The 27,154-nt window shown below is 37.1% G+C and overlaps 2 protein-coding genes and 1 long non-coding RNA gene across 5 annotated transcripts in view; 1 reads left to right on the top strand and 2 right to left on the bottom strand.

Moving 5' to 3' along the window:
- Positions 1-27,154, bottom strand: part of LOC144649248 (uncharacterized) — a 78,709-nt gene that overhangs the window by 18,444 nt on the left and 33,111 nt on the right. The window contains exons 2-3 of the mRNA XM_078508705.1: positions 20,070-20,484; positions 13,466-13,691 (exon numbers count right to left, since the gene is read on the bottom strand). Of these exons, the coding sequence (XP_078364831.1) occupies positions 13,466-13,691; positions 20,070-20,465 (622 nt within the window). The 5' untranslated portion in view covers positions 20,466-20,484. The remainder of the gene's footprint in view (positions 1-13,465; positions 13,692-20,069; positions 20,485-27,154) is intronic.
- LOC144649254 (uncharacterized) overlaps positions 1-27,154 on the bottom strand; it is a 91,603-nt gene that overhangs the window by 57,253 nt on the left and 7,196 nt on the right. Inside the window, exon 1 of one of the 2 annotated variants that reach the window (XM_078508719.1) lies at positions 11,785-11,902. The exons of the other annotated variant lie outside the window; for it this stretch is intronic. The gene's annotated coding sequence lies outside the window, so the exon portion shown is untranslated. Of the gene's footprint in view, positions 1-11,784; positions 11,903-27,154 lie in introns of those variants that run through there. 2 annotated transcript variants of the gene reach the window in all.
- Positions 6,350-11,061, top strand: LOC144649264 (uncharacterized). Of its 2 annotated transcripts, XR_013569869.1 has the most exons (3): positions 6,350-6,535; positions 8,605-8,692; positions 10,743-11,061. It is a non-coding gene; the product is annotated as an uncharacterized LOC144649264 (long non-coding RNA). The 2 variants fall into 2 exon arrangements; XR_013569868.1 differs by lacking the exon at positions 6,350-6,535 and having other exon boundaries at positions 8,595-8,692.

Genomic DNA, 27,154 nt, shown 5'->3' with positions numbered 1-27,154 from the left:
TTCATGTATCATGAAAAAGACTTAGTTCATGTTATTTCCCATAAATACCATTGTAAGTTATATTTCCCGATTTTTGTATAAATACGCCCAGAATCAAAAAGAAGTTTCCAGTTTGTATTTAAATTACTCTTGTTCCTGCAACACCAAGGAAGTTACTGGCGAAAAATGGTGTACAGATTCTGATAAAACCCAGTATACGTTTTTAGTATATTCGTATCAGAGATTATTCATATCTCATGGAAAAGAGTTATTATATATTTCACATGCATCAGTGTTTCCCAGAAATTCCATTGTAATTTCCATTTTTTGCATAAATACACCCAGCATCAAAAGAAGTTTCAGTGTTCAAGTTTGTAATTATATAAGTTTCATTTCTATGACACCAACTGAAGAAAGTAAAAAAATAACACGGTGTTTAACTTCATGCAGGGATTGAAATAGACTATGCAAAAAGACCAAGTAATAGTTTTGCGAGCGGAGGTGATCATGAATTGCTAGCTAGCAGAAACGCTTCTTAAGTTTTCGGTAGTTTCGCTTATTCGAAATTAAACTTGACTCTAATACTAGGCATACCACAATAATCTTCTGAAGAAAAACCAAGATAATTAACCTGCCTTTACGAAAATATCAGCACCAAGCGAACATTTGAAACTGTTAAATTTGAAACTGCCTGAAATATTAAACAAGCGTTTGAAGCCGAACCATATTCAGGCTATCTCAATATTAAATTCGATATCCCGGTAGTCATTAAGCTTTGTCAAAATTACATAATTCTTGCATGTGGGTTACAAAACTTGAAATGTTCAATATCTTTTCTACAATTTTAAGCCAGTCCACTGATTCCTTGAGGAGTTGAACCCAGCGTATTACATCAAGTCGTCGAGCATAGCCGATTGTAAAAGGAATGTCGAAATAACCTTACCATACATGCAATGAAGCTTCAAATGTGTCATTTAAGGACATAGCTGAGTCACACTGTTTAATGTTAGGAAGCAGTTACCTTTTGTATCTGATGAAAATGTGAAGACCCAGGCGGTTGTTGAACAACTCTGAGAACTTCTCATTTGACGCAGGTAATTTGTATTAGTGAGTGTCTGAGCAAAAACGCTTCCGTGTGCATTTTCACTTTATATAGTTGACTTGGTATGTTTATACACGGCACGTGATCAAATGTATTTTACTGATTGTACAAACAATAATTCTTTCCTGCCAGGTGCTAGGATTTTCCACCAATCAGTTCCCGCGAACTTTCATAAGCGTAATTTAAGCTAAAATGACAGAAGAACTGGTTACATTTCCAAGAAAAACCTGACAAAAGGTGATACTAGCAGAATGACAACTTCAAACACCGTACCCGCCTAGCAACCAGATAATTTCCCATTTATATGATTTTCAACCCTCGCTTTAGAAGAACTCTTTTCAGAGCGAAACCAAGGTGATCTTATTTACTAAAAGGTTACGTTTATTATGCATTCAACAGAGCATGATTTAGTATATTTGTATCAAAATTCATGTCTCGTGGAAAAGAGATATTTGACATGTTTCCTAGAAATTCGATCGTAATTCCATTTTCTTCATAAATAGGCCCATGCAACAAGACGTTTCAGTGTTCGAGTCCGTGTTTAAATTACTTTCATTTGTATAACACCAAGGAAGTAAACGAATCACGGTGTACAGCTTTATACAGGAATTGAAATAGAGATTATGTTATTAAAGATGTCGTAGTAGTATTATATTCTGAGCGGAGAGTGCTAGCTAGCAGAAACGCTTCTTGCCTTTTTAGTAGTTCGCTTTAAAATCGAAATTAAGCTTACCAGAATTACCTTTTGAAAAAAAAAATCAACATATACTGGCTACACAAGAATCTTAGTACTGAGCGGAAAATTTGAAATTGATCAATTTGACTGAAATCCCCGCGGTTAAAGCCGAATAACATATATTTTTATATCTGGGATCGATCTATATCCAGTAGTCATTTTTTGTGCCAAGTTTCCATTATTCTTGCTTGGGTACGAAACTTGAAATATTCAGCAATCCTTTCTACAATTTTAAGCCAGTATTCACTGATTCCACAAGGAGTTTAACCCATCGAATAACATCGAACATAGCCGATTGTAATAGGAATGTCGGAAGTACCGAGCCACATAGTATTCAGTTAAAACTAGCTTTATACAAAATGTACTATGAAAGCACACAGTAAGTCACTGTACAACGTAAGCAAGCAATTACATTAACAACTTTCAGAGCTTCGTACAGGTAATTTGTGTTGAAGAGCGTCTCAGCAAAAACGCTTCGGTGTGCGTTTTCACTTCAGTCGACTCGGTAAGATAATACAGTATGCTAAGACACGTGTATTTCACTGATTGGACAACCAATGTCTTCCTTGACAGGTTGTTAGGTTTTAAACGAATCAGCTGCAGAGTTCAATCAATACGTTTTCTAGGAAAGAGTTATACAGCGTGGCGCGACTTCCATAAAGATCAAATAATTCTGAGGTAATGTCTTTGTCCGATGAATATTTAGCGTTAAAATACTTTCAAAAATAAAATACTAAGTTCTAGCCTTAAGCTAAGCTTTTATATATTATATAAAACCAAGACTGGAGGTTGTCAGTTGTTCTTAGTATTACCATCCAGTCTTGTCAGGATAATTATCGACTGCTGTTGAAGATAAACTTCAGCTATACTGATTTTAATTCAAAACTTTCAGCTCCAAAATGGCAATGGTCAATATTCAAGAGTCCCTTGCTTTATCACATTCGAGAAATTTTGAGATATTTGGCGATAAAAATCATGCACCCTTTTAACAAAAACTAGTTAAACATTTCGTGGACACCAAATACTGTTCCTTTGTCAAAAATTGACGAGTAACTTTCTCCCTTAAAGAGTCATGTTCCTTTGCTGAGGCAATTCTCTCTTTCATATCAACAAAACTTTTAAAAAAGCGAACTTTTATAAATGCAATTTAAGCTAAAATAACAGATGGACTGGTTAGATTTACAAGAAAAACCGGACGACAAGTAACTCTTCAGGTAATGAATACTTCAAACAACGCAAAGGAAGTACCCCGATAATTTTGCTTTTCTGTCTCAATTTCAGTCAACCTTCGTTTTAAAAAATATCCTGTCTCCTTCTGAGCTAAACCAAAGTGGTTTCATTTAGGCGAAGATTACATATATTATACATTATAAAACCGAGCATTTAGTAAATTCGAGACATGAAGTTCATGTCTCATGAAAAGAGTTATTTCACGTTTCTTAGAAATTCAATTGTAACTTCCCTTTTATGCATAAATACGACCCAACAACCAAATAAGATTCAGTGTTCGAGTTTGTTCTTATAATAGTTTAATTTACAAATTACCAAGGAAATATAATGCGAAACACGGTGTACAGGTTTGAAATAGAGATTGTCTTGTTATAGTATTCCGAGCGGAGCCGAAGTGCTAGCTAGCGGAAACGCTTCTTGAGTTTTCTGTAGTCTCGCTTTCATTCGAATTCAAACTTAACTGACTCCTACTAGACATACTTAAATGATCTTTTGAAGGAAAATAAACATAACCTGGCTACACATGAGAATCAGAACTGAGAGCAAATGTAAACTGTTAAATTTGAAACTGCCTGAAGTATTAACCAAGCGGTTGAAGACTGGTTGAAGACTAATAGCATACCGTTTGAAGCTATATATCCGTCTTTATATTGCGAGTTGCTCGCCATTCATTAGTTATTTTCCGTTTTTATTATCTTTACATAGGTAAGAAACTTGCAATATTTAATAGATATTTTTTTTAATTTTAACCATCATCGCACATAGCCAATTGTAAAGGGAATGTTCGAAGAACAAAATATATAAAGCACATGGTGCGTCACTTTGCAATGTTAGGAAGCAAGATTTGAAGACCCAGATGGTTGTTGAACAACTTCCAGAGTTTCTTATTCAACACAGATAAATTGTCGGTGTTGGTAAGTATTTCAGCAAAAACGCTTCGGTGTGCATTTTCACTTAGTCGACTCGGTATGACCAATACAACGCACTTGATCAAATGTATTTCTCCTTCTTTAATTTTAACCCTTAAATTAGGAATATCATCTCTATTCTCAGCTAATTAACCTTCTCTCATTTAAGAGAGGATTACGTATATTATACAGTACGAAGATTCATGAAGGGTCTCATGAAAAACAGTTATTATAAATGTTCTAAGAAATTCGATCGTAATTTCCATTTTCTGCATGAATACACCCAACATGCATCAAAAGAATTTTCAGATTTCGAGTTTGTATTTGTATTACTTGTATTGATACAATGCCTAGGAAGTAAAACACGGTGTATACCTTCATCATAGTTACTACTAACTTGGCTTCATGGAATTGAAATAGAGACTGTGCATAAGATTTTGTTACTATTCCGAGCGGAGAGTGCTAGCGGAAACGCTTCTTGTGTTTTCAGTAGTTTCGCTTTGAAATCGGATTTAAACTTGATCCACTCTTTTTTATACTACACTTACCAAAACATCTTTTACAGAAAATCAACATATACTGGCTATACAAGAATATTATGCAGTACTGAGCGAAAAATATAAACTGTTCAATTTGCAACTGCCTAAGTATCAACCGCGGTTGAGGCCGAATAGCATATATACATCTCCACAGTATATTTGAGGTCGATCTTTATTCATTGGTCACTCGTTTTTCCTTGCCAAGTTGTAATTTTTCTTTCTTGGTTAAAAAACTTGAAATGTTCAATATATTTTTGTAATTTTACAGCACACAGGGTGAAATAAGACGTTTCCGTATCGCGGAAACACTACGGAATCTTGAACGTGTGCATTTCCGTTGCATTTCCGCAGAACGGATACAACGGATACGCGACAGCACAATATTCCTGCCTGATTGTACATTTCCGCAACGTTTCCGTTTGCGGACACCTTTTGATTCTGTTTCCGTGACGTTTACTCGACTGAAACGTTACTGAAGCCTGTTGATACTCTTTTCATAAGAGCCAGCTCGCTCAGCCGGCTTAGAGGGATCAGGGGCAGTTCAGAGGCCCAGAGCTGCTTTTACCCCAGTGTCAAAACGAGTGTCAGTCACTAACCTGCGATCAGGCGTTTTTTTCCCTTGCAAAAATGAGAGAGGAAAAAAGAACGCCTGATACATTTATTTAACCGGCCGCCAACCGCCCCCAAATTTAAATAAACTAAGGTGTCGTCGAACTGTCAAACCACTCTTTGTAGATGGCGGCAAATTCGGGACTCGGATTTCCACCAGGCGTGAAAAACGTCTGCAGAATAATTATACATGTACAGCCTGTATTAAAACTTTTTCGCCGTGCTAAAATAAAAATGCTTTCAGTAGCAGGGAGAAATGGCACTCGCGAATGCATATTTATCAGCGATAGATGCCGTCCCTTACAGCTCACAAAAAAGGAATTTACAGATGAGCTGTTTCACGGCGCGGATAGCATCGTGTAGCTTTTATAAAGTAAACACTGTAAAGGCCGATTTACACGGTACGATTTAGCTGCATGCGACATGCTTGCGATATGCTTACGACAAGCTTACGACACGAATTGTGTCGTGTAAATCAAACCTACAACTCCTAAGTCATGTTGTAGGCCTGTCGTAAGGATGTTGCATGCGACAAAGTCGTACCGTGTAAATCGGCCTTAAACATTCCAACACCTCTGGAATATTGTTTGGTGAATTTGTTTTCCCGAAACTCATTCGATGAATTGCCAAAACACCGTCACGAAAACAAATTACGCATTGTCGAACACTCTATCTGTTCTGCATTCAGAGAATTACACTTGAAATTTGTCAGGGCTTCAGCTAACGTAGAAGAAAAATCGTCCTCGCAATTAACACGCCTCGTCTAAGCCATTAGCACCAGCTTTTGACCGGAAGTCTCGTTGAAGTACTACAGCCAATCAGTCCACACCGCTTCATTTAGTATTGTTTCTCGACCAATCAGAAGAAAAACCAGAATCCGGTTTTTTTACATACGATTCGACAAGTAAATGTATCATGCCCTCCTTCCCCGGAGTGGTAAGTAGCGAGGGAGGGCATGATCTCAGGTTAGTCAGTCACACGACCTCACACGGACGATTGCTACTTCGTCAAATAAAGTTCAAAACATTCCAGAGGAAAAATAAGTCAATAGCTGAACGCTTTGACGATAATTTGCCGATTTAAATATTTTGATTTCGGTTTACTTCTTCGGTTTAATTATTTCTTTTTGTTGTTGTTGTACGACGGCCGCGGTACAAAGGTCGATTCACTGAACTGGCCGAGTTACAATCGAGTCAGGGACTGGTTACTAACCGATCATGCGCAACAAAGATCATTCCCGGCGTTCTCTTTGATTTAGATGAGTTTTGGCGGTCGGTTTCGAAGTTCGCCTAACGAAGAATCGACATTTTCAGTCGCCTAAAGGGCAGTTTTCTTCACGTAAAGACCACTTTGTTTCCAAGGTAGCTGTATGGAGTTGTCTTCTACCGGATTTCAGATCAACACTGCTGTAAAGGCCAAGTTTCTTATTAAGGTAAGCTTTTAAAAACCTATTTGCACGGGTGACTCGTGTTTCATCCCCGGGTTTCATAGAAGCTTTACATTTGCGTTGCCTTGTTGGTGTGTGAGCTATTTAAGCTTAAGTTTCATAATTCTGTGCTTGTGTTTTAAAATTAGACTTTAAATTTATGTTATGGCCAAAGTTCATGGCCACGTGAGCTACATTTCTGGTTAATGATTGTTTCAATGATATTAGGTTTTTATCATAATGTTTTGAAGTCAGTAAATTGTTACATTGTAAGCTTACTTTGTACATGTGTCAGAAACATACCAAATGGACAACATTTGGTAGTTTTCCACTATTATATGCTGTTGAGATCAGAACTAAGTAAGCTAAGTTTGATTTTTGCTAACAACATTCACTGACACAAGTTGGCTGCCTACTGGTTATGTGGGATGTGCGGACACAACATTTTACAGCATTAATTATAATGAAAGATGCAGAATTGTCACAGCACAGGAAAGGAACAATGATAGTTTTCCACAACTATATGTTGTTGAGTTGCGAACTACAAGTATTAACAGCTTTTGACACTTGTTTGACTTTCGCGAACACGATTCATTGACTCAAGTGTGCCGCCCATGGTTTCAGTGGTATGATATTAGATTTTTATCACAACATTTTATGAGAGGCAGAATTGTCATAGCACAGGAAAGGAACAATGATAGTTTTCCACAACTATATGTTTTTGAGTTGCGAATTATTAACAGCTTTCAATAGATTTTTGACTTTCGTGAGCATGATTCATTGACTCAAGTGTGCCGCCCATGGTTTCAGTGGGAAGGCCTTTTACCCATTTCTGAGTGGGTGAAAAGCTCACTTGTTTTAATGATATTAGATTTTTATTACAACATTTTATGAGAGGCAGAATTGCCATAGCACAAGAAAGGATCAATGATAGTTTTCCACAACTATATGTTTTTGAGTTGTGAATTATTAACAGCTTTTAATAGATTTTTGACTTTCGTGAGCATGATTCATTGACTCAAGTGTGCCGCCCATGGTTTCAGTGGGAAGGCCTTTTACCCATTTCTGAGTGGGTGAAAAAATCACTTGTTTCAATGATATTAGATTTTTATTACAACATTTTATGGGAGGCAGAATTGTCATAGCACAGGAAAAGATCAATGATAGTTTTCCACAACTATATGTTTTTGAGTTGCGAATTATTTACAGCTTTTAATAGATTTTTGACTTTCGCGAGCATGATTCATTGACTCAAGTGTGCCGCCCATGGTTTCAGTGGGAAGGCCTTTTACCCATTTCTGAGTGGGTGAAAAAATCACTTGTTTCAATGATATTAGATTTTTAATACAACATTTTATAAGAGGCAGAATTGTCATAGCACAAGAAAGGGTCAATGATAGTTTTCCACAACTATATGTTTTTGAGTTGCGAATTATTTACAGCTTTTAATAGATTTTTGACTTTCGCGAGCATGATTCATTGACTCAAGTGTGCCGCCCATGGTTTCAGTGGGAAGGCCTTTTACCCATTTCTGAGTGGGTGAAAAAATCACTTGTTTTAATGATATTAGATTTTTATTACAACATTTTATGGGAGGCAGAATTGTCATAGCACAGGAAAAGAACAATGATAGTTTTCCACAACTATATGTTTTTGAGTTTTCGAATTATTAACAGCTTTTGATAGATTTTTTACTTTTGCGAACACGATTCATTGACTCAAGTGTGCCGCCCATGGTTTCAGTGGGATGTGCCTTTACTTTTGAGTGGGTGAAAAGTTTACTTGTTCCAATGTACATGCACATACACTGTACATGTAATTTATAGGAAAGTCACAAATTATGACAGCCTTTCATGTACTGTACAATGTGTACAGTGCTATCTGCAACTGAGCTGGAAACTGAATTTGCATTATCCAAACAATGCCCAATTGTACAAATAGGGCCACCCATAGTACATATATAAAAGTAACATTGTATATGAATATAGATATCTCCGAATGGAAAAATGGCACATATTTTGTACATGTAATTGTCTGACATTTTTTTTGTCTTTATTATGCTTAATTGCTGTGAGCCATTTTGGAGTATAGTGAGCATGAAGAAGTCAAGGAAATTACTCAAGTATAAGAAACTCGAGGAGTTTCTGGAAGGAAAATGTTAAGGTAGGTACCGTCTACAAGGAGTCTCTAAACATTCAAAAATTTTTAAGGATGTTTGCTCATGGACTGCAAAGACCATTTTAAAGTGGTACATGTATGGCTTATAAATCTCGTCAACTTCAAGTCAAACAAACACGTTTACATTACAAATTTATACTTTCGAGTGGTAAAATTCATACATTTTTCATATCATATGCAGCTACATTTTGTAGCCCTACCAGCCCATCCCCTACTGCAGTCGCAGCAGGGTCGATTGAATATTTATTTTTTCAAGTTAATAATTGACAGTTTACTGATTTTTTAGCACTTCAGTATACAGTACAGTGCAAATTGCACAACCATACATTGTTATGATAAAAGTGGAAAATTGGCTGCTCTAATCAATGGGCAACTGTGGTGAGTTGCAAGAACCAGAATTCGAGTTATCAGGGTCAAATCCAAGGGAAATGGAAGTTAGTTTGAGTTAGCGGGGTTGTTCAAGTTATCCCAGTTCGAGTTACTGGGGTACTACTGTTTCTGTGTATTCGTACCTAAAGTATAGAGTTTCAACTGAGATGGTACATGTAAAACAACACTTCCAATAATATGCTGCATCAAGTCACCCCTACATTGTAGCAGTGTTTTGGTTTCAAAAACCGATATACCTTCAATAACAACCATAGTTACATTGTATGTTCAACTTCCTTCCAGCCATTTTTATGTGTAGTTAAAAGGTATGTGGTCTTTTGCAGCACTTATAATTTCCAGGGGATGGTATGGGTGGTTGTAAGTCAGAAAGCTTGGTATTTATGATTGTTACAAGGTCTTCAGTGAATCTATCAAATCCCTACTCAATCATATCCATCCTACACCCCTCCAAAATAATGATCAGTTCCTTGCGTGTTAAGATGAGCAATATCTTGGAATGTATAAACGAAGCACCTATTTATCAGAGTCAAATGATTACCTAGACAGCGCAAAAATTTAGGGAGGCTCACAACAGCTTTCAGCACTTTCCAGCTCTCATAATTTGATGGGTCAGTGCTACAACACATTTATCGGTTACTGCTACAAAAATTGTATCAAACCAACCCTCCAAGTTTATTTTTTTCCTTAGTGGCCATTTGGCCACCAACTACTCAAGTTTTGGTCGCCAGTGAAACACTTTAGTCACCAAATTAAGCTGATACTTTCAATCATTCCTCTCAATTTTAGTCGCCAGGCTGGCGACCTTGGTTCAAATTTAGTTGCCAGCTCCAAAATGTTAGTCGCCATGGCGACTAAAATGGTCTTAACTTGGAGGATTGCAAACTACAGTGGTACCCCGATATAACGATCTTCGATATAACGATATTCCCGATATAACGATGAATATGTTATGTCTCGGCAATAGTAAAATGTATGGGAAGGAACCCCGATATAACGATTCCTCAATATAACGATATAATTTTACTGCCCCCTTGGCATATCGTTATATCGGGGTTCCACTGTAATGCCCAATCATTGATAAATAAATTGTGATTTTTTCTTGACATCACTGTAACCATAGCAATGGTATAACCTGTTAAAAACACAGTTTTTTTTTCAACACAAAAAAATTCTCTGGAGCCGTTTCAGAGCCACCTTAAATTATTAAGGTGGCTCTGAAACGGCTCCAGAGAATTTTTTTAACTTTGCAAAAAGTTGTATCCAAATATGCTGATTATTATTCAGTGATAAAAATGGGGGTCACTGGACTCGTTTTTGAGTTATAAGCGCTTAAAGGGAAAATAAAGGGTGTTTTTACTGGTAATACTGTTGTTATGGTAACCAGTGATGTCAAGAAAATTACCGTAACTTGTTCAGCGATGATTGGACATTGGTTTGATATCATTACTGTAGCAGCAACTGTTTAAGTTTCGTTGTACTGACCTATCAAAGTTCAAGAGCTAACAAGTGCTGGAAACCGTTGTTAGCCTCCTTAAAGCCATGTCTGTATTTCCATGTTACAAAACAGATCCTCCCATCAAATGAAAAAGTAGTATGAGTTAAGCAAAATATCTCTGTTTATAATCCTATTTAATCTTGTCTTTAGACCTGAAATAATCGTCAAGAAGTCAAATCCATCACCACAGGACAAGAATAATTCACGAACGTCAAAGAAAGCAAGAGAGAGGAAAGACGAGGATTGACAACTAAGTTTCCTCAAACGAATCACATTTAACGGACAGCAACGGAAATTTTAGTTCAATCACAAGGCATTGCTGCATTTAAAGAACAATACTTAGTTTGAATGCTTTCAAATGTAATAGTCAGCAAGCAACACGTTTGTTTCAAGAAAGGATTATACTGTAGTTCGTAGATTTACTTAGACATTCTCTTACTTACGAAATAAAATGAATTACCACTTAAAATACGTGTTACTTGTATACATACTTGTAATTCTCCAATCCGAAAGAAAAGAACACGTGGAAATCAGCTCGCTTTATTTGGCGGCCACGTTTAATTTACGCAATATTTCACAAATAATAAAGTTTTCGTAGTTGTCGGCCTTCCAAGATTAGGACAATAGCATTTTGATCTAAACCATCTGGGTCATTATGTATATACTCCTGATTTACGAGCTGCGGAAACTTGACGGTTCTTATTATTTTTCACTTTCCGTATGTCGGAAACCTAGCGGAATATTGCGTGTCCGCCGAATTTACGAGCTGCGGAAACATGATTATTGCGTGTCCGCCATACTTACGAACTGCGGAAACGCGTCTGTTGCACGAGATTACGCAAAACGTAAACTTAACGGATACACGCGTTTAAGCGACGCCGCAACTGCGGAAACGTGACGTATACACGTGTTTCCCGCAACGGTTACTTAAATTTCCTTTTGCGGAAATTCACGTTTCCGTTAAGTAACCGTTGTAAAAACGGAAACGGAAACGCTTTATTTCACCCTGTGGCGCAGTATTTATTGATACCTTGAGGAGTTTAATCCAGCGTTTTACATCAAGTCATCAAACATAGCCGATCAAGTGTAACTGTAGGAGTGTCGGAAGACCGAACCACCCAGTACTGAAAGCTTACGAAATGTGTCGTAAAAGCACACAGCAAGTCACTGTACAATGTTAGGAAGAAGTTACCTTTTATACCTGATGAAGATGTGAAGACTTAGGCGGTTGTTGAACAACTTTCAGAGTTTCTAATCCAACGCAGGTAATTTGTATTGGCCAGTGTCTGAACAAAAATGCTTCGGGGGGCGTTTTCGCTTCTGTCGACTCGGTATGCTAATACACCGCACGTATATGTATTTGACTGATTGGACAAAAAATTTCTTCCCTGACAGTTTGTAAGGTTTTCCACGAATCAGCTGCAGAGATCAATAAATTTTCCCTTTCGCAAACAATTAAATTATGTTTGTTAATGGGGCCATTAAGTTAAGAATCGGTTCACTGACCTCACTGTCACTTAGTATACTGTCGTTCACTTGTTTACAACCAGACTGACACCTGAAGGCAATCACGAAGGCGGTGATCAGCATTTAACGACAGGGTAAAGAGAAGCCAATTCTTTCAGTTTATGATACAAAAAACTACTTTTATCGACAGTTGAAAAAACACGAGAAAATGAAAAAAAAACTGAAGTTACCAATATAAACCACAATCGCTTAAATTAGAAAGATAGAATAGAAAGCAGTCTATATATACTACTTATTAACCGAGAGTGAGGTCATTACAGGGGAATCTCAGACCGAGGCCTTGATGTATTGACCGAGCGACAGCGAGGTCAATACATCAAGGTCGAGGTCTGAGATTACCCTGTAATGACCGAACGGACGAGGTTAATAAGTTATTTATTATATGGCCTTTAAGCATTATTCAAAAAAGAGTATAATCAAGGGAAAAAACACTGGAGGTAAAACTCGCTCTCTGTGGCTCTCTTCGTCGCTCATACTAAAGAAGTATCGGTATGCTTATATTTTTCTTTCAGTTATTGAAAAGATAGTTATATTTTGTCGGCTTTTTTTGCTGTTTTTGCCCCCTCGCTAGTAGCTTTTACTCAGAACTCAAAAAACCGTCGAGCCGAGAAAAATTTTCATAATGCCCGGTCATTACAAGAAAATAATGCCCGCTCAGCAGCCAATCAGAGCGCGCGTACTATTGTAGCCATATAATAAATATATATATATGTAAACAAAGGAAAATGTAAATGGTTTCACACAATCGTACGAGTGCTCGATGCAAATACATGCAGAGCGGGATACTATAATTAAAAGATTGAGACTTCACGGACAGTTACTTAAAGTTTCACGCACGAGGCGATCATCAGACTGATGATCATCAGTCTGATGATCGCCTCGTGCGTGAAACTTTAAGTAACTGTCCGTGAAGTCTCAATCTTTTAATTATAGTATATATATATGTATATATATTTTGTTGAACTTCGCGTCGTCGGAGGGCACCTATTCGAGCGATCCATCAAAGTGCAAATGCTGTACTTGTGCTAGTCACCTTCGTTTTTTAACAAACGCAAGAAAACTGGCCTTAATGTCTTGTATACAAATGTATGAATGAAAAGATCACACTCGTGATGGGCCTTTACTGGGCAGTTTAATATATTGTTCTGGGACACAATACAACTGCCTGGGGAGGGAGCGTAGGGTACGTGATTCGACCGTAGCGAACGGTGACCGAGCGAAGATAGTAAAAGTACAAACTGGAAACCTGATCCTAGCGTGGTAAGTAGACATCTGGGTACGAGATTAATGAGGTATAGAAAGTCAACTTGGGGACGCTATTGAAGAGAGGATAAAAATTTGCTCACCTCCGGCACCAATCACGCCAACGCATACAGTTTTCGCTATAGACGCGTTTCTCTGCCTAGCCTTATAGGCGTCTATCTCCGAGTTTAGTTCTTTCATCGCTTCCGCTGCTTGCGTCTGGTAGGCTGTACATATCTCTAAACCATTTTCAAATTCCAACTTCTTCATTTCCAAGTCAATCCTTTCCGTTTCAGAGATTCTATATTGATTCTTAGAAAATTCTTTTATCTGTATGAAAGTAATACCAATGCGTTAAAGAGTGAAAAATCAAACTTAAACTAAAAAGGTTAATTAAGGTTGCAGAAATAAAGAAATACATTCTGCATGGTTATGAAATGTTTTGAAGTGGCATACCGTGAAACATCCCACTAGTGACTTGATTTTTCAGTTAACACAGGAACCTTTTTAAAAAAACTTGAGTGTACAGAGAAAAATTATATTTAACAACAAGAACATTGAGAAGCTTGAGAAGCTTAAAATCGGGCGCTTTGCCTTGAAAGGCAGGGTTCAGTACAGCAGAAACCACGAAGCAGTTACTTAAGTAGCACTCAGTCCGACTGTGTTTGTGTAAGTCACAGGGCTTGCATGAGCTGTATTAGTGTGCAGAATATAATATCTAAAACGTTGTCGAGATTGCATTATTACTTAATGACATGATGGTTTCAATTTATAAATGTATCTCACACAATACAAATAAACGATTGAAGTAGACGACTAGACAATGTAAAGTTTGACTTAGCAAAGTGCAGTGTATTGGTAATACTGTAAGGTGCGGTTTCACCTGACGGTCGTGTGCTTTTCGGTATTTTCCAGGCATTGCACTTTGATGGGACAGTACTACAACTGTTTACCGGGGAACTACTATTGTCAAGAAAATGATCACAACTTGTTGATGAATGATTGAACATTTGTTTCATACCATTACTGTAATAGCAATTGATGAAGGCTTTTAGTACTGAACCAAAGTATAAGGACTGGGAAATACTGAAACCCATTATCAGCCACCTTAAACGGAAATATCTTGTTGGTGTTTCAAGGAATACAAGGAAACTTCACTCATCCCATGTATCTATGTATTGCGGTATTTTGTAATTTTTTGAGTGATTTTTGGGGATGTTTGGCAGGTGATAGTTTTTTTTAAAAGAATTAGTAAAATTTAGACAACTAAGAAATATTGAAAATTTAATGTGAATTTAACATTGGAATTTGAAGTTAGAAATTGGCAGACGGACACCAAACAGTCCCGTGACATCCTGGAGTGTTTTTGCATGGGGGTCAACTGTGTGATGATGTTTCCATTTTTTTCTTCAATCCCCACTGATAAAGAACTGTTGTTGGTGTTATGTTGGTGTTATCACATGTCAAGCCTTTAACAAGGTATGAAAGAACACAAGGATTTAAATTATTCTGGTGCTCAATTTTTGCGTAACTAAAATTAATGTTACTCAAATTCCTGATGGATTCTGTCTTAAACTGTTACGAGCTTAGTATTTCCAAATTATTGCATGTCAATGTAAGGCAAGACAAGACATGCCTTGGTTCTTATGTAATTCTCTTAAAAACACATAAGATATTGACTATAATTTTGTCTGTGCTATGGCAATTCACAGTGGGGTGGTCTTGATGTGTCTTTAACTTGTAGACTGGACTGGACTAGTAAAACGCGGACTTGTAAAACGCCTCTAGACACTTCGAATTCCTTGGCCACAATCATCTTACGGCTCTCTTCAATACATAATGTCTCAAAAAAAACAGTAACCTCAGAAAGAAGTCAGAAGCAAATAAGGTCGAAAGACCGAATTTGAACATATAACGGCAAATGTTCTAATGTCACGAACGTAGGAGTCGTGTAGGCCCGTCACCTTTATTTACCACATACTGCCCCCAAATTAAAACAGTACCCTCAGAAAGAAGTCAGAAGCAAATAAGGTCGAAAGACCGAACTTAAACATTTAACGGCAAATATTCCAATGTCACGAACGTAGGAGTCGTGTAGGCCCGTCACCTTTATTTACGATTGACTGTTGATTTCTGGACGGGCCCCGTTCTACCTCGTGCGAGCAATACAAACGACTGCACTCAACAGACGTCAAGTAGTGGAAAGAAAGAAACATATGCACACAACTCATAGCATCAATCCCGTTGTTTTAGTAGGGGTTTGCAGAACGAACATGTGCTATACTGCAAAAACATCTCCACGCTAAAACAGACCATAGAGTGCTCAAAAAAGCTAGAAATATGCCGTCGAAGAAACACACAAGAGCTTCAAACACAAATTGTTTCGCTCGCTAAACCGTTTAGTTTCCGTTTAGTGTCCGCGTTCTACAAGTCCGTGCTTAACAAGCCCTCGTTTTACAAGTCCGCGTTTTACAAGTCCGCGTTTTACTAGTCCTCGTTTTACAAGTCCGCGTTTTACTAGTCCGCGTTTTACTAGTCCGCCTTTTACAAGTCCGCGTTTTACTAGTCCGCGTTATACTAGTCCGCGTCTTACAAGTCCGCGTTTTACTAGTCCGCGTTTTACTAGTCCAGTCCAGTCCTCGAAATACAGTATGCCAAAACTCCCCGCCCTCTAAAGATAAGTCCTTGACGGTTCTTGTCGTTTTTCGGTGCCTATTCATCTTCGGCATCTTTCTCATCCACCTCTCGTTCTGTCCTGTGTCTGTCATCACACGAAAGAAAAGCTGATTCTCAAAAAATCTGCCACAAAAGGAAATTGACAAAAACAATATGAAAACCATATATCGAAAGTTTCTTATTCTAAAATTTTATCATACGTCTTAATTCAGAGCTACAAAGAAGTTCCTCCTTTTGAGTTATTGATACTGTTCTAACAGTACCTCTTTCCACTAGCGAAATTTTACAAAATTCCTTCGCGGCGAAAAGGTAGCGCGAATCCAGAACAGACTCCAATCGAGAGTGGGTTAATTCTAGATTACTATTAATTAACTATTACAACATTCATTTTTAAAATAGTTTCCCAAGCCGACTAAGCTAACTAAACGTCGAGTGTATCTTTCAGTAAACAAAACATGCCGTTATGACGCCGGAAATCCAGCTCACGCATACTATACCCCGTGACTCACGCAAACCTCCGACTTACGTGCTACTACAGTCATTCCTTTCTAAACATTTTTTTTTGACCACCACCGTACCTTTCTACCCAAAAAACTCATGAAACCGCCCGGTTTTAACCTGTTTTAACCTTTCAAAAATTAGAGCGTTCGAAACTAAATAAGATCCGTAATCACAAACAACATACAGCCGTTTACCAGCACTCTTTAAAACTCCTGAAACCCTTCAAAATCAGGCAAAATAAATCTTTGAAATAACCTTTATCAATGTTTCTTATTTTTTATTCAGTTCTATAAAATGCCTTTCATACACTACTGTCAAACAAAAATTTCAATTTCCTCAAAGTTTCAAGACAAAAGAATAACAAATATTTCGTGCACAATGTAATTTGATTAAGCCAATATTATCACGTCTAAAAATACTTCAAGCAATTCAGTGAAAACCCGTTTTTTTTTCGTATCAACGAAAACCACTTTCGAATAATCAATACATGAAAATAACAATAAGATCAAAAGGAAGAAAGGAACCTTTCTAATTATTTGAAGACTTTCAAAGCCGTGATATTATGCATCCAATCCGCGATAAAATTTAATTACAACAAAATCCAAGTTCTCATTTTGAAGTCCATTTTTTTCAGTTGATACCTTTATCCAACTTGTGAAAAATTCCATTCAAGTTCCTATTAATACTGTACATTCCCAATGTTTTGCTCAGGTCTTCAGAAGCGTCTTACTAACCAAATCTAAAATAATTCCAAAACATGCTGTACAAACATTCTACTCTTTGTGACAAACGACTTGACGACCAATTGTTCGAAATGAAAATCGACACAGTTCTTCCTAAATAAAAAAAAAGTTTTACGGCGGAGTCAGGCTCGAAAAATATACCGCAAGATCACACCCCCATTCATAGTCAGAAACCAGCAAACCATCTAGTTTGCTAAAAAAAACACTGCGTGACATCAATGACGTTACCTTTTTCATTTACAAAAATAACTTTAACTTGTCAAAGTAAGTGCAATTTCACAATGGTGAATATATCGGCCCAGTTCTCGGCCGGGTCCAGTTCTCGGCCACTTTGTGTTTAACGCGTTTTTTCACACTCCAGTTGAATCAAAAAGAAAAGGTATTTCCTTCAAACGATAGACTGATTCATGTGCTTTAAGTATCTTGAGTTTGATCGTTCAATTCGATATAGAAAGCTCACACGTCGAGTTTACGCGGAGGTAGTTGTTTGTTTACGGCTCCAAATTCATGGATGTAGTTAAATTCGTATTTTATCCAAAAGCCCCCACCATATGAGCTAATTTTTGGCATGTGAAACGTAGAATAATTCAGCTTTCTGCTTTAGTTAACTTTTCGTTGAACCGTTGTATTTTTTGGTCTTAATTTACTTCGAAATTTTTTCTTGCGACGTTTGCGTATTTGCCAGTTCTCGGCCACCCTGCTCGCTATCACAGCTTAGCGCTTGGTTTTTAATATAATTTCATCTGCTGCTGCCAGAATGAAAGAAATAAATGTTTTAAAAATAAAGTTCAATCTTATCTCTAAGTTTTGAGCTGACTCTTGTCTTGTCTATTATTTCTACAACACCTAAATATTTCAAGACCTTTTCACTGCAAAATAAACCATCTAAATGCACGGGTCACACAATGCGGTTTTGCCAGAACCTGCACATAGGCAACTAGGCGCGTTAAAATCCTTCTTTTCTAAAGTAAAACAAAGCATCATAAAAATAATTTGGGATCGATATAGTATAAATAGGTTTACAGAGTGATTTTATGACTGTGAAAATTAATTGAGCATTTTTTTACAGATAATTACGCACAAGCTTTTTAGTGGCTGAGAACTGGGCCAAGGTGGCCGAGAACTGGGCCCACAAATGGAGCTTTTATTTTTATTATTGCTCGGGCAAATTAATTTTTGACCGGTCGATAGCTTTACACCAAAAAGCTGAATAATGTAGCTAGCTCTGGGAGAAATTTCAAGTTCCTGCGGTTCTTCTGAGGTAAGAAATACAAGTTTACGTCAAAAGTGGCCGAGAGCTGGGCCAAGGTGGCCGAGAACTGGGCCCACAAATGGAGCTTTTATTTTTATTATTGCTCGGGCAAATTAATTTTTGACCGGTCGATAGCTTTACACCAAAAAGCTGAATAATGTAGCTAGCTCTGGGAGAAATTTCAAGTTCCTGCGGTTCTTCTGAGGTAAGAAATACAAGTTAACGTCAAAAGTGGCCGAGAACTGGGCCAAGGTGGCCGAGAACTGGGCCCACAAATGGAGCTTTTATTTTTATTATTGCTCGGGCAAATTAATTTTTGACCGGTCGATAGCTTTACACCAAAAAGCTGAATAATGTAGCTAGCTCTGGGAGAAATTTCAAGTTCCTGCGGTTCTTCTGAGGTAAGAAATACAAGTTTACGTCAAAAGTGGCCGAGAACTGGGCCCCATACTGTACTTTGCACCGTAAGCTTTTTTCTCTGTCCTTCCGCCGAAGCAAAAAAACACAACCTGATTACACATTAACCCAAAAGTCGACCAAGTGTGCCTGCAACGATTTCCTGTCAAAACTAAAATGAAAACCATTGCGGTATGCGTCACCCGTAGCGGTTTTGTAGCAACCCCGAGCTATCCCCGTCTTTTTGGCCGCGCCAGGAGACTACGCTCTAGGACGACCAAAGGGTAAACCTTAAATCGGCCACGCCCGATTAATTATTCCACGAGCGCGCGTTGGATATGAGATGGTAGATAGCCAACTCGGCGCTACGCGCCTCGTTGGCTATAACGATCTCATATCCAATAAGCGCAAGTGGAATAATTGTTTTATTAAAAACATCCAAAGAATTGCAATATTTGAGCTCCCAAGTTGTTTTCGGTGACGCGTATCGGCTACTATTTTCGTGGTCAATGGTATATGAGCTCATATTCCATTGCCTGTCAACCAATCAAAACGCAGGAATTGCAATATACCATTGCTAGCTTTTAATAATCACGTTTATAATATTTCCTGAGAAAACACTACGTAGTTATTTTTTCCAAACATTTAGTTGGAATTTGGGGTTTTGCTATCTAGCGCTAAAGTTTTAAAAATTCCAGACGTTTCGGGGCTACTGTCCCTTCATTAGTGGAGCTCAGCCTGAAGTTTGGCGGAAAAATATTAATAGTCGAAACTCCTTGTGTTTTGTATTTCTTGGAGCTCTGTTTGAGCAAAATGGAGATGTACAACCAGGCATTTTGACGAACAAAAGCCACTACGAAGAAACAAGGAGTTTCGAGTATTTAAATTTTCTCGCCAAACTTCAGGCTGAGCTCTTTGACGTCACGCATACATTACCAGCTCCAAGATGGCGGCGTTCAGTTGTCGACTTTTGAGAAAGATTTCGTAGGGTTATAGCGCACGTTGGAGGCTGAAATTTTGGTGAATAACATATCTTTGTGTAAACTTTTTATCGGCGTAAAGAAAATATATGGCCCTTCTGGAGTGAACTTCTCGTTTAACGTTATCTCTTTAAGCTACATAACGTATATAGCTACTTACCATTTTGTCAAACTCTTTTACCAAATTGTCGATCTCCTCCAATTGCGCTGCGATCTCTTCAATGTAGCCTTTAATCTCATAACCTTTTGGTCGTACGGATTCTGGAAATTTCTCTATCTCCATCTTACTAACTACATGTGCCAAGGCAGCAGCGTTGGTTTTCTCTCTAATGTAGGCGCCGCACACCACAGCTTCACACATACTTTTCAAGGCCTCCAAGCCCTGATTTTCCCCACTTTGCTGTTCCGTATCGCAGTACTGAATAATAGCCTTTAAGTGTTGTTCAATCTCACGCACTTTATTCAGTGTTTCTTCGAATGTTTTGGAAAGAATGTCATTTTGTTTCAGGAGCCTTCTTATAGATTCTAGAATGCTTTCACGTGAGATTTCCGCCATGGTTTCTGTGTATTCGCGCCTGCAACAAAGATGAATGATTAAAACCCTTCAATAAAAATGAACAGTGTCTGTCCACATTCTTTATACGCAAATGCTCTGGGAGCAATGAACAAAATAAAGAAAGGTGTTCACGAAAGTTCGAGAAAGCTCGGTGAATCACTATACTGTTGCCAGGTCCACATTAAAGGGACTGTGTCACAGCTGTGTTATTCTCTTGTATTAGGTTTTTTTATTATTATTAATTACTTGCAAGCAAAAAAAGAAACAAAGCATACAGTACAAACACTAAAGCACTTGACTGAAAAACACAGCAGAATAAAAAGTAAGTAATCCTAATTACAATGGTTTAAATACATTACCAAATTACAAAGAGTTAGTCAGTCGAGGGGAGGGGAAATAGCATTTTGAAAGTTATTTTTGTTTGCCATAGTTACATACATATACAAAATATGCTTAACAATATTTTCTATATATATATATATATATGAGTACAAGGGTGTTTACAGGTTTGCTAAAAAGAATAACAGTTCTTCAATCAGGGGGGCAGGAGATAAACTCTTTAAAAACATTCTGCAAAAGGAATCCATTTTTTTGTGTCACCCGCTTTTGTCTCTAATACATATCTTGATTTAACAAGACGAAGGAAAGATGTGAAATTTGGTGCGGTTTCCTCTAATTTAGCTTGCCATATATGATACCGCACTAGTAGCAAAACATAGCTTAATTGAAGTGAATATTTAATATCTCGTTTTGCGAAATAATTGCTATTAAACTTATGTTAAGCAAACAAATTAATTCTAACAGCCTAACAGACAACTCAACTTGAAAAAATGCCCAACGTCACAGACAACTCATCTTGAAAAAATGGCATGGCACGTTTTTATTCAAGTTTGTTGCTCATTATCCGCCGTTAATCATTGTCAGTTGAAACCATTTGTTTATTTCCACATTTTTATTATTTCATGGGTGTTTTTCTACGTTTGAAAACTACTATTTTGAGGTTTCCTTCAATTTGAAACTTATCAGAAAAAAGGACCTCAAAAATTCTTTTAATCCTCTTTAATTTTTGTCCATCCGTACCTTCTATTGAATTGTCCCTCTTGTCATGCGGGAGTCTTGTTTTTAAAAGTAGTGATTTTTATATCTTACTCAATTTGATGGTCGTTTTCGCATATCTTAATTTGGTTAAAATCTACGACACAGTTCCTTTAAGAGCTAAATTCAGAAATTACTAGTTGAAGGATTTTAGTAACGAGCTTTAGTTACGACACTGGTTATCAGTAATTTTACCGAACGTTACATCATCAGACAATATCAGTATATTTACTGAACGTTTGGCAGTACTTCCACGAAGATCACTCAAATAACTCAGCAGTAATGCGTTTATGCAGTGAATGCTTGGTGTAAAATAAATAAATGAATGTATAAATAAATATATAAATAAACTATTGTTTTGGAAATATGCAGTACTCCCAAGAGAATTTTAAAACAATAGTTTATGCAAAATTTGGGGGGCAAACAAAGTGTATTATGGGCAATTGGAAAATAGAGAATAAAAACCTAGAAGTTTTCAGGTGTTCTCAGTTACACCATCTACTCTTGCAAGGATAATTATCGACTGGAAATATTCGCAAAGATCAATTTTGGATGATAAATCTATATTGACATCGAGAGTCTACTGTCTTAAATAAACAGATATCCAGCGCCAGATATATTTCTTAGACAGCAATCACGCATTATACATTCCGGCCATGGAGCCCAAATACTATTCCTTAAAATTTTAGATTTCCGAGAAAAACTGGACAAGAGGTGATGCTGTCGGAATAACTACTACATCGTACCCGAAACACCACGTTAATTTCGCTTTAACTTCCGATTTTCATCCCTCGTTTTAGAAATACCATCTCTTCAGAGCCAAATGGTATAACCTAGAATATTCATTTCAACTATTCATGTCTCATGAAAAAGAGTTATTGCATATTTTTTTCTAGAAATTCTACTGTAATGTCCATTTCATAAATACACCCAACATCGAAAGAAGTCTCAGTGTTTGAGCTTGTATTTAAATTGACTTCTTTCATTTGTACAACACCAAGGAAGTAAAGAAACACACTGTACAGTTCCATACTGGAAGTGAAATAAAGACTGCGCCATCAGTCAATCAATCAATCAATCAATCAATCAATCAATCAATCAATCAATCAATCAATCTTTATTTAACGTGGTCAGTACGCTTAGATAAAATGCTAGCTACAAGACCTCATTATAGTATTGTAAGCAAAGAGTGCTCGCTAGCTAGCGGAAACGCTTCTTGAGTTTTCAGTAGTTTCGCTTTAAATTAGAAACAAAGTTGACTCCTACATCGGACTTGTCAAAATGATTATTTTTTGAAGAAAAATCAACATACACTGGCTACTAGTTTCGAGCGAAAAATTAAGCCTGTTCTAGTTGAAATTAAACTGCCCGAAGTATCGACAACTGTTTTAACAGTTGTCATCTTCGGGCGTTTCTACTTCTCCTTAAAAGGGAGAATAGCATTTTCAGGCTATCTCTATTTGGGGTCAATATTCAATCGTCTTTTGTCTGTGCTTAGTTTTCATTGTTTTTACATGGGTATACGTAAGTAACTTGAAATATATTCAATATCTTTTTACACTTTTTACAGTTTTAAAGCTTTATTTACTGGTTCCTTGTGAAGAGTTTAACTCAGTGTATTGTATCAAGTCATAGAACATAGCCGATTAAGTGTAACTACAGGAATTTCGGAAGAATCGAACTACCCAGTAAAGCTTACGAAATGTGTCAAAAAAGCACATAGTGAGTCACTCAGTACAATGTTAGCAAGCAGTTACCTTTTTATCTGATGATATGAAGACCCAGGCGGTTGTTTAACAACTTTCAGAGATTCTTATCCATGCAGAAAATTTGTATTGGTAAGTGTCTGATCGAGCTAGAAACAAACGCTTCGGTGTGCATTTACAATTTAGTCGACTAGGTATGCTAATACACGGCACGTGATCAAATGTATTTTACTGATTGAGCAAGCAATTTCTTCCCTGACAGTTGCTAGGGTTTCTTCCAATCAGTTACCGCAGGGATCAATCATTAATTTCCTAGAAAAAAATTATTAGCGTGACATGACTTCCATGAAGATCAAGAGCGGTGCCTTCTTTCTAATGAATGCTGGATGTAAAAGTACTGAAAAATAACATTGTACGTTGTAGACTTTTGCTGAACGTTTGTATATAAAACCAGAAGGTTCTGAAAGTTGTCAAATGTTCTCAGTGATAAATAATTATCGAGCGATGTATTTTTTATTTTGGAAGATAAACACCAGCTATATTGTAATCCGAAAATTTTAGCTCCAAAATTCCAATTGTAAATATTCAAGAGTTGGGCCCCTGCCTTACATAAACGTTTAAAAAGTTGTCGGAGATCAAGCGATATATTTCCAAAGGCATTGTGCATTCGTATAGCACTTAGTCATACATTCCCTAGAGACCAAACACTATTCCTTAGCTAGTTGTTTTTAAATCATTTTTCCTTCGACGAGGCATTTCTCTTTCTTTTGTAGCAAAAGTTATAACACGCGAACTTTCATAAACGTAATTCAAGCCAAAATGACGGTTGGACTGGTTATGATCAGATTCTAATAAAAAAACCCGACAATGGGTGATACTAGCAGAACAAGAAGCTTGAGAAGCTTAAAATCGGGCGATTAACAATATATAAACTATCTGCTTTGACTTGAAAGGCAGTGTACAGTACAGTAAAAATCACTGGAAAAGCAGTCATTTAAGTAAAACTCAGTCGGAGGTTTGCATAAGTCACACAGTCTGCATGAGCTGTATTAGTGTGTAGAACATAGGGCCTCTTTACATGAGAGCCGAGATGAATTATGTCCTGGGATGAATTTCGTCCCGGGATGAAAAAAATTTCATTTCAAAAAAATTTCAGCGTGTTCATCCCGGAATAAGTACTGACTCAAAGTATAAGGGCTGGAAAACACTGAAAACCATTTCAGCCGCATTTCAAGGAATCCAAAAAAAGCTTTACGTATCCCATATATCTTTGTTTTGCAGTATTTTGTTAATTTTTGGGCGATTTTTTTTTTTTGGGGGGGGGGGGGGGCTTGTTTAAAACACGAAATGGCGAAATGGCGAAATAGCGAAATAGCGAAATGATATTAAAGACAAGAGCAAAATTAAGTTAAATGATATTACCGTTCCACAGAAATCCGCATCTGTTGCCTGATGTATTCCGTGTACAACGTACGGACAAGGAAAAAAATCGCGACAAATTAAAGAAAATAATGATAAGGGGTATATAAATAAGTGGTACTTTTCAAGAAGTAAAAATATATTGCAGTTGTGCTAAAGTGAGACAAGCAAAAAGTCGCCGTTTATATGCGAACAAAAATGATAAATTTCACTGAAGCACGTGAGGCGGCGGCACGTAAACGCCGCTGTCTCGCCTTTTTGACGTCTCCGTTCCACGGCTGTAAAACAGAAAACGAAGTTATAACTTCGATGTTAAAGGTTAGGACGAAAAAAGTCCAATTCGAAAAAAAGTTCAGATATTACATGGAAAAGGAAGAACTGTTCAGGCGAATCCTTCTGTCATGCTCTTTCCTGACGTGAGACAAACAAATCGTTTTCTTTCGATGCCAAAAAGTAATGGCCGCAAACAACAACTTGTTGACAAGGAGAAACTGGAGATATAAGGACCGTGACGGAGAATGTGGAATTGGAACGATTGGTTGTAGTTCGTCCCAGTATAAATTTGTGAGTATTACTTATTAAGCCTCTATTTACCCCTTATCAAAACTTTCTTTAATTTGTCGGGATTTATTTCCTTGTCCTTACAGTGTACACAGAATAAATCAGGTAACAGATGCAGATTTCAGTGGAACGGTAATGTCATTCAACTTAATTTGGCCCTTATCTTTCATATCATTTCGCAATTTCGCCTTTTCGCCATTTCGTCATTTCGCTATTTCGCCATTTCGTGTTTTAAACACGCCCTTTTTGGGGATGTATGGGAGGCGATAGTTTTTCTCAAAGGATTAGTAAAATTTAGACAAATAAGAAATATTGGAGATTTAATGTGATTTTAAAATTAGAATTTGAAGTTAAAAATTGGTAGACGGACACCAAACAGTCCCCCTGACAGCCCGGAGTGCTCTTGCGTGAGGGTCAATTGTTTAGTCATGTTTCCATTTTTTTCTTCAATCCCTTCTTTAAATCTCTTAAAATTTCATTCAAATTCAGGTAGAACCCCACCTTAAGTTTTGTTCTTTTTTTAGGCGAGGACGTTAGTCTCGAGCCTTATGTTATGAAGCGATAAATCGGATTGGGTGGGTTTACAACGGGCGATGGGTGATGGGCGATGTGATGATTCGAACCGAGGGGGCTTGGTAACTAAGAATATGGCTTGAGATTTGTTTGCGTCCGCCATCTTGGTTGTTCGGTCGCGCATTTGAAACTTTTTCGCAGCCAGAAGCCTTGACTCGAAGTAAGATTAGTAGCTGATATTTTTTTGCGCTCACTTACAAACATATTGAGATATCATAGTACACAAAAACCTTATCGACACACCGAACTAAATTGTGGTTTACGAGCTGGGAGTCAGCTGGTGAGTGCTGTTTCGGCAGACCTTTGCCTTTCAAGACTGAAGTTGAACTGGATATAAAGCATTGAAAGCAATATAAGCACGGCTAATTAAACATCAGAATTGATTTATTTGTGATCTGAACTACTGACAACATTGTAAGCTGAGCTTTAACTGAAGAGGAGAAGTGCAGAAGAATATATTGCCACAACTGCTGAGGTGAGCTATCAAAAATTTATATCAGTTTGCTTGTACATGTACTTTATTGAATAACATAATGGTCAAAGTATTTATATGGAATCGAAATAACGATTTTAAAAGGCTAAATATCTGCTAGATGTTGTTATATTTAATTTGCTGGAACTTATAGATTACTAAGCATTGAGAGAGCTTCATTCGCGATCCCTTGTGTCAACAGAACGTTTTCGTATACTACTAGGTCAGATTTCAACATTGATTTTGATAATGGTGTGCAAAGCAGCAGTAAATATAAACAAGTGATTGTAAAATATGGATACAAAAAAACTTATTTCAGGCTTAACCACTGATAACAGAACTACAATTGGTCACATTTATACAAATCTAAATAAATCAAGAGTCCAAACTGGTGTTCTCAAGACACACTAAAGTGACCTTAAAGCTGTGTGGTTTAATAGCAACCAAAAAAGAGTAAATACATTTTTGTAGGCCATAATAAATAGTAAATGATTTAAGAAGCATAGTGTACATGTAGAAAGATGTGTTTCAGAAAAAAGAAAAATTTAAGTAACTACTTATGTTGCAATAAATTGTTGTTAAGTTAATCAGTCTTAGTGTCTAAACAAATATGTGTAAAACAATTATTAAATTTTTAACAATTGATTCTTTCTTTTATTTTGTTTACAGAGAATTAAAAAACAACAGAAAACATCCAAAATACAGTTTTCAAAGAATCCACTGACAGCTGTGCCAGTTTGTCCTAATTGCTTCAATATGTTTAATCTGCACTTTGTCAAGAAGCAGCATGAATGTGTGAATGTGGCTATTGTATTGGAACTGCTTTCACTGGAACTGGTTATTGGCCTCTATTCTGCCTCGAT

This window comes from Oculina patagonica, chromosome 4, assembly GCF_052425735.1.
Source record: "Oculina patagonica isolate OP01 chromosome 4, crgOcupat, whole genome shotgun sequence".
Lineage (NCBI taxonomy): Eukaryota > Metazoa > Cnidaria > Anthozoa > Scleractinia > Oculinidae > Oculina > Oculina patagonica.
The sequence above is the reverse complement of the archived record's forward strand: the minus strand, read 5'-3'. Positions and strand labels throughout refer to the sequence as shown.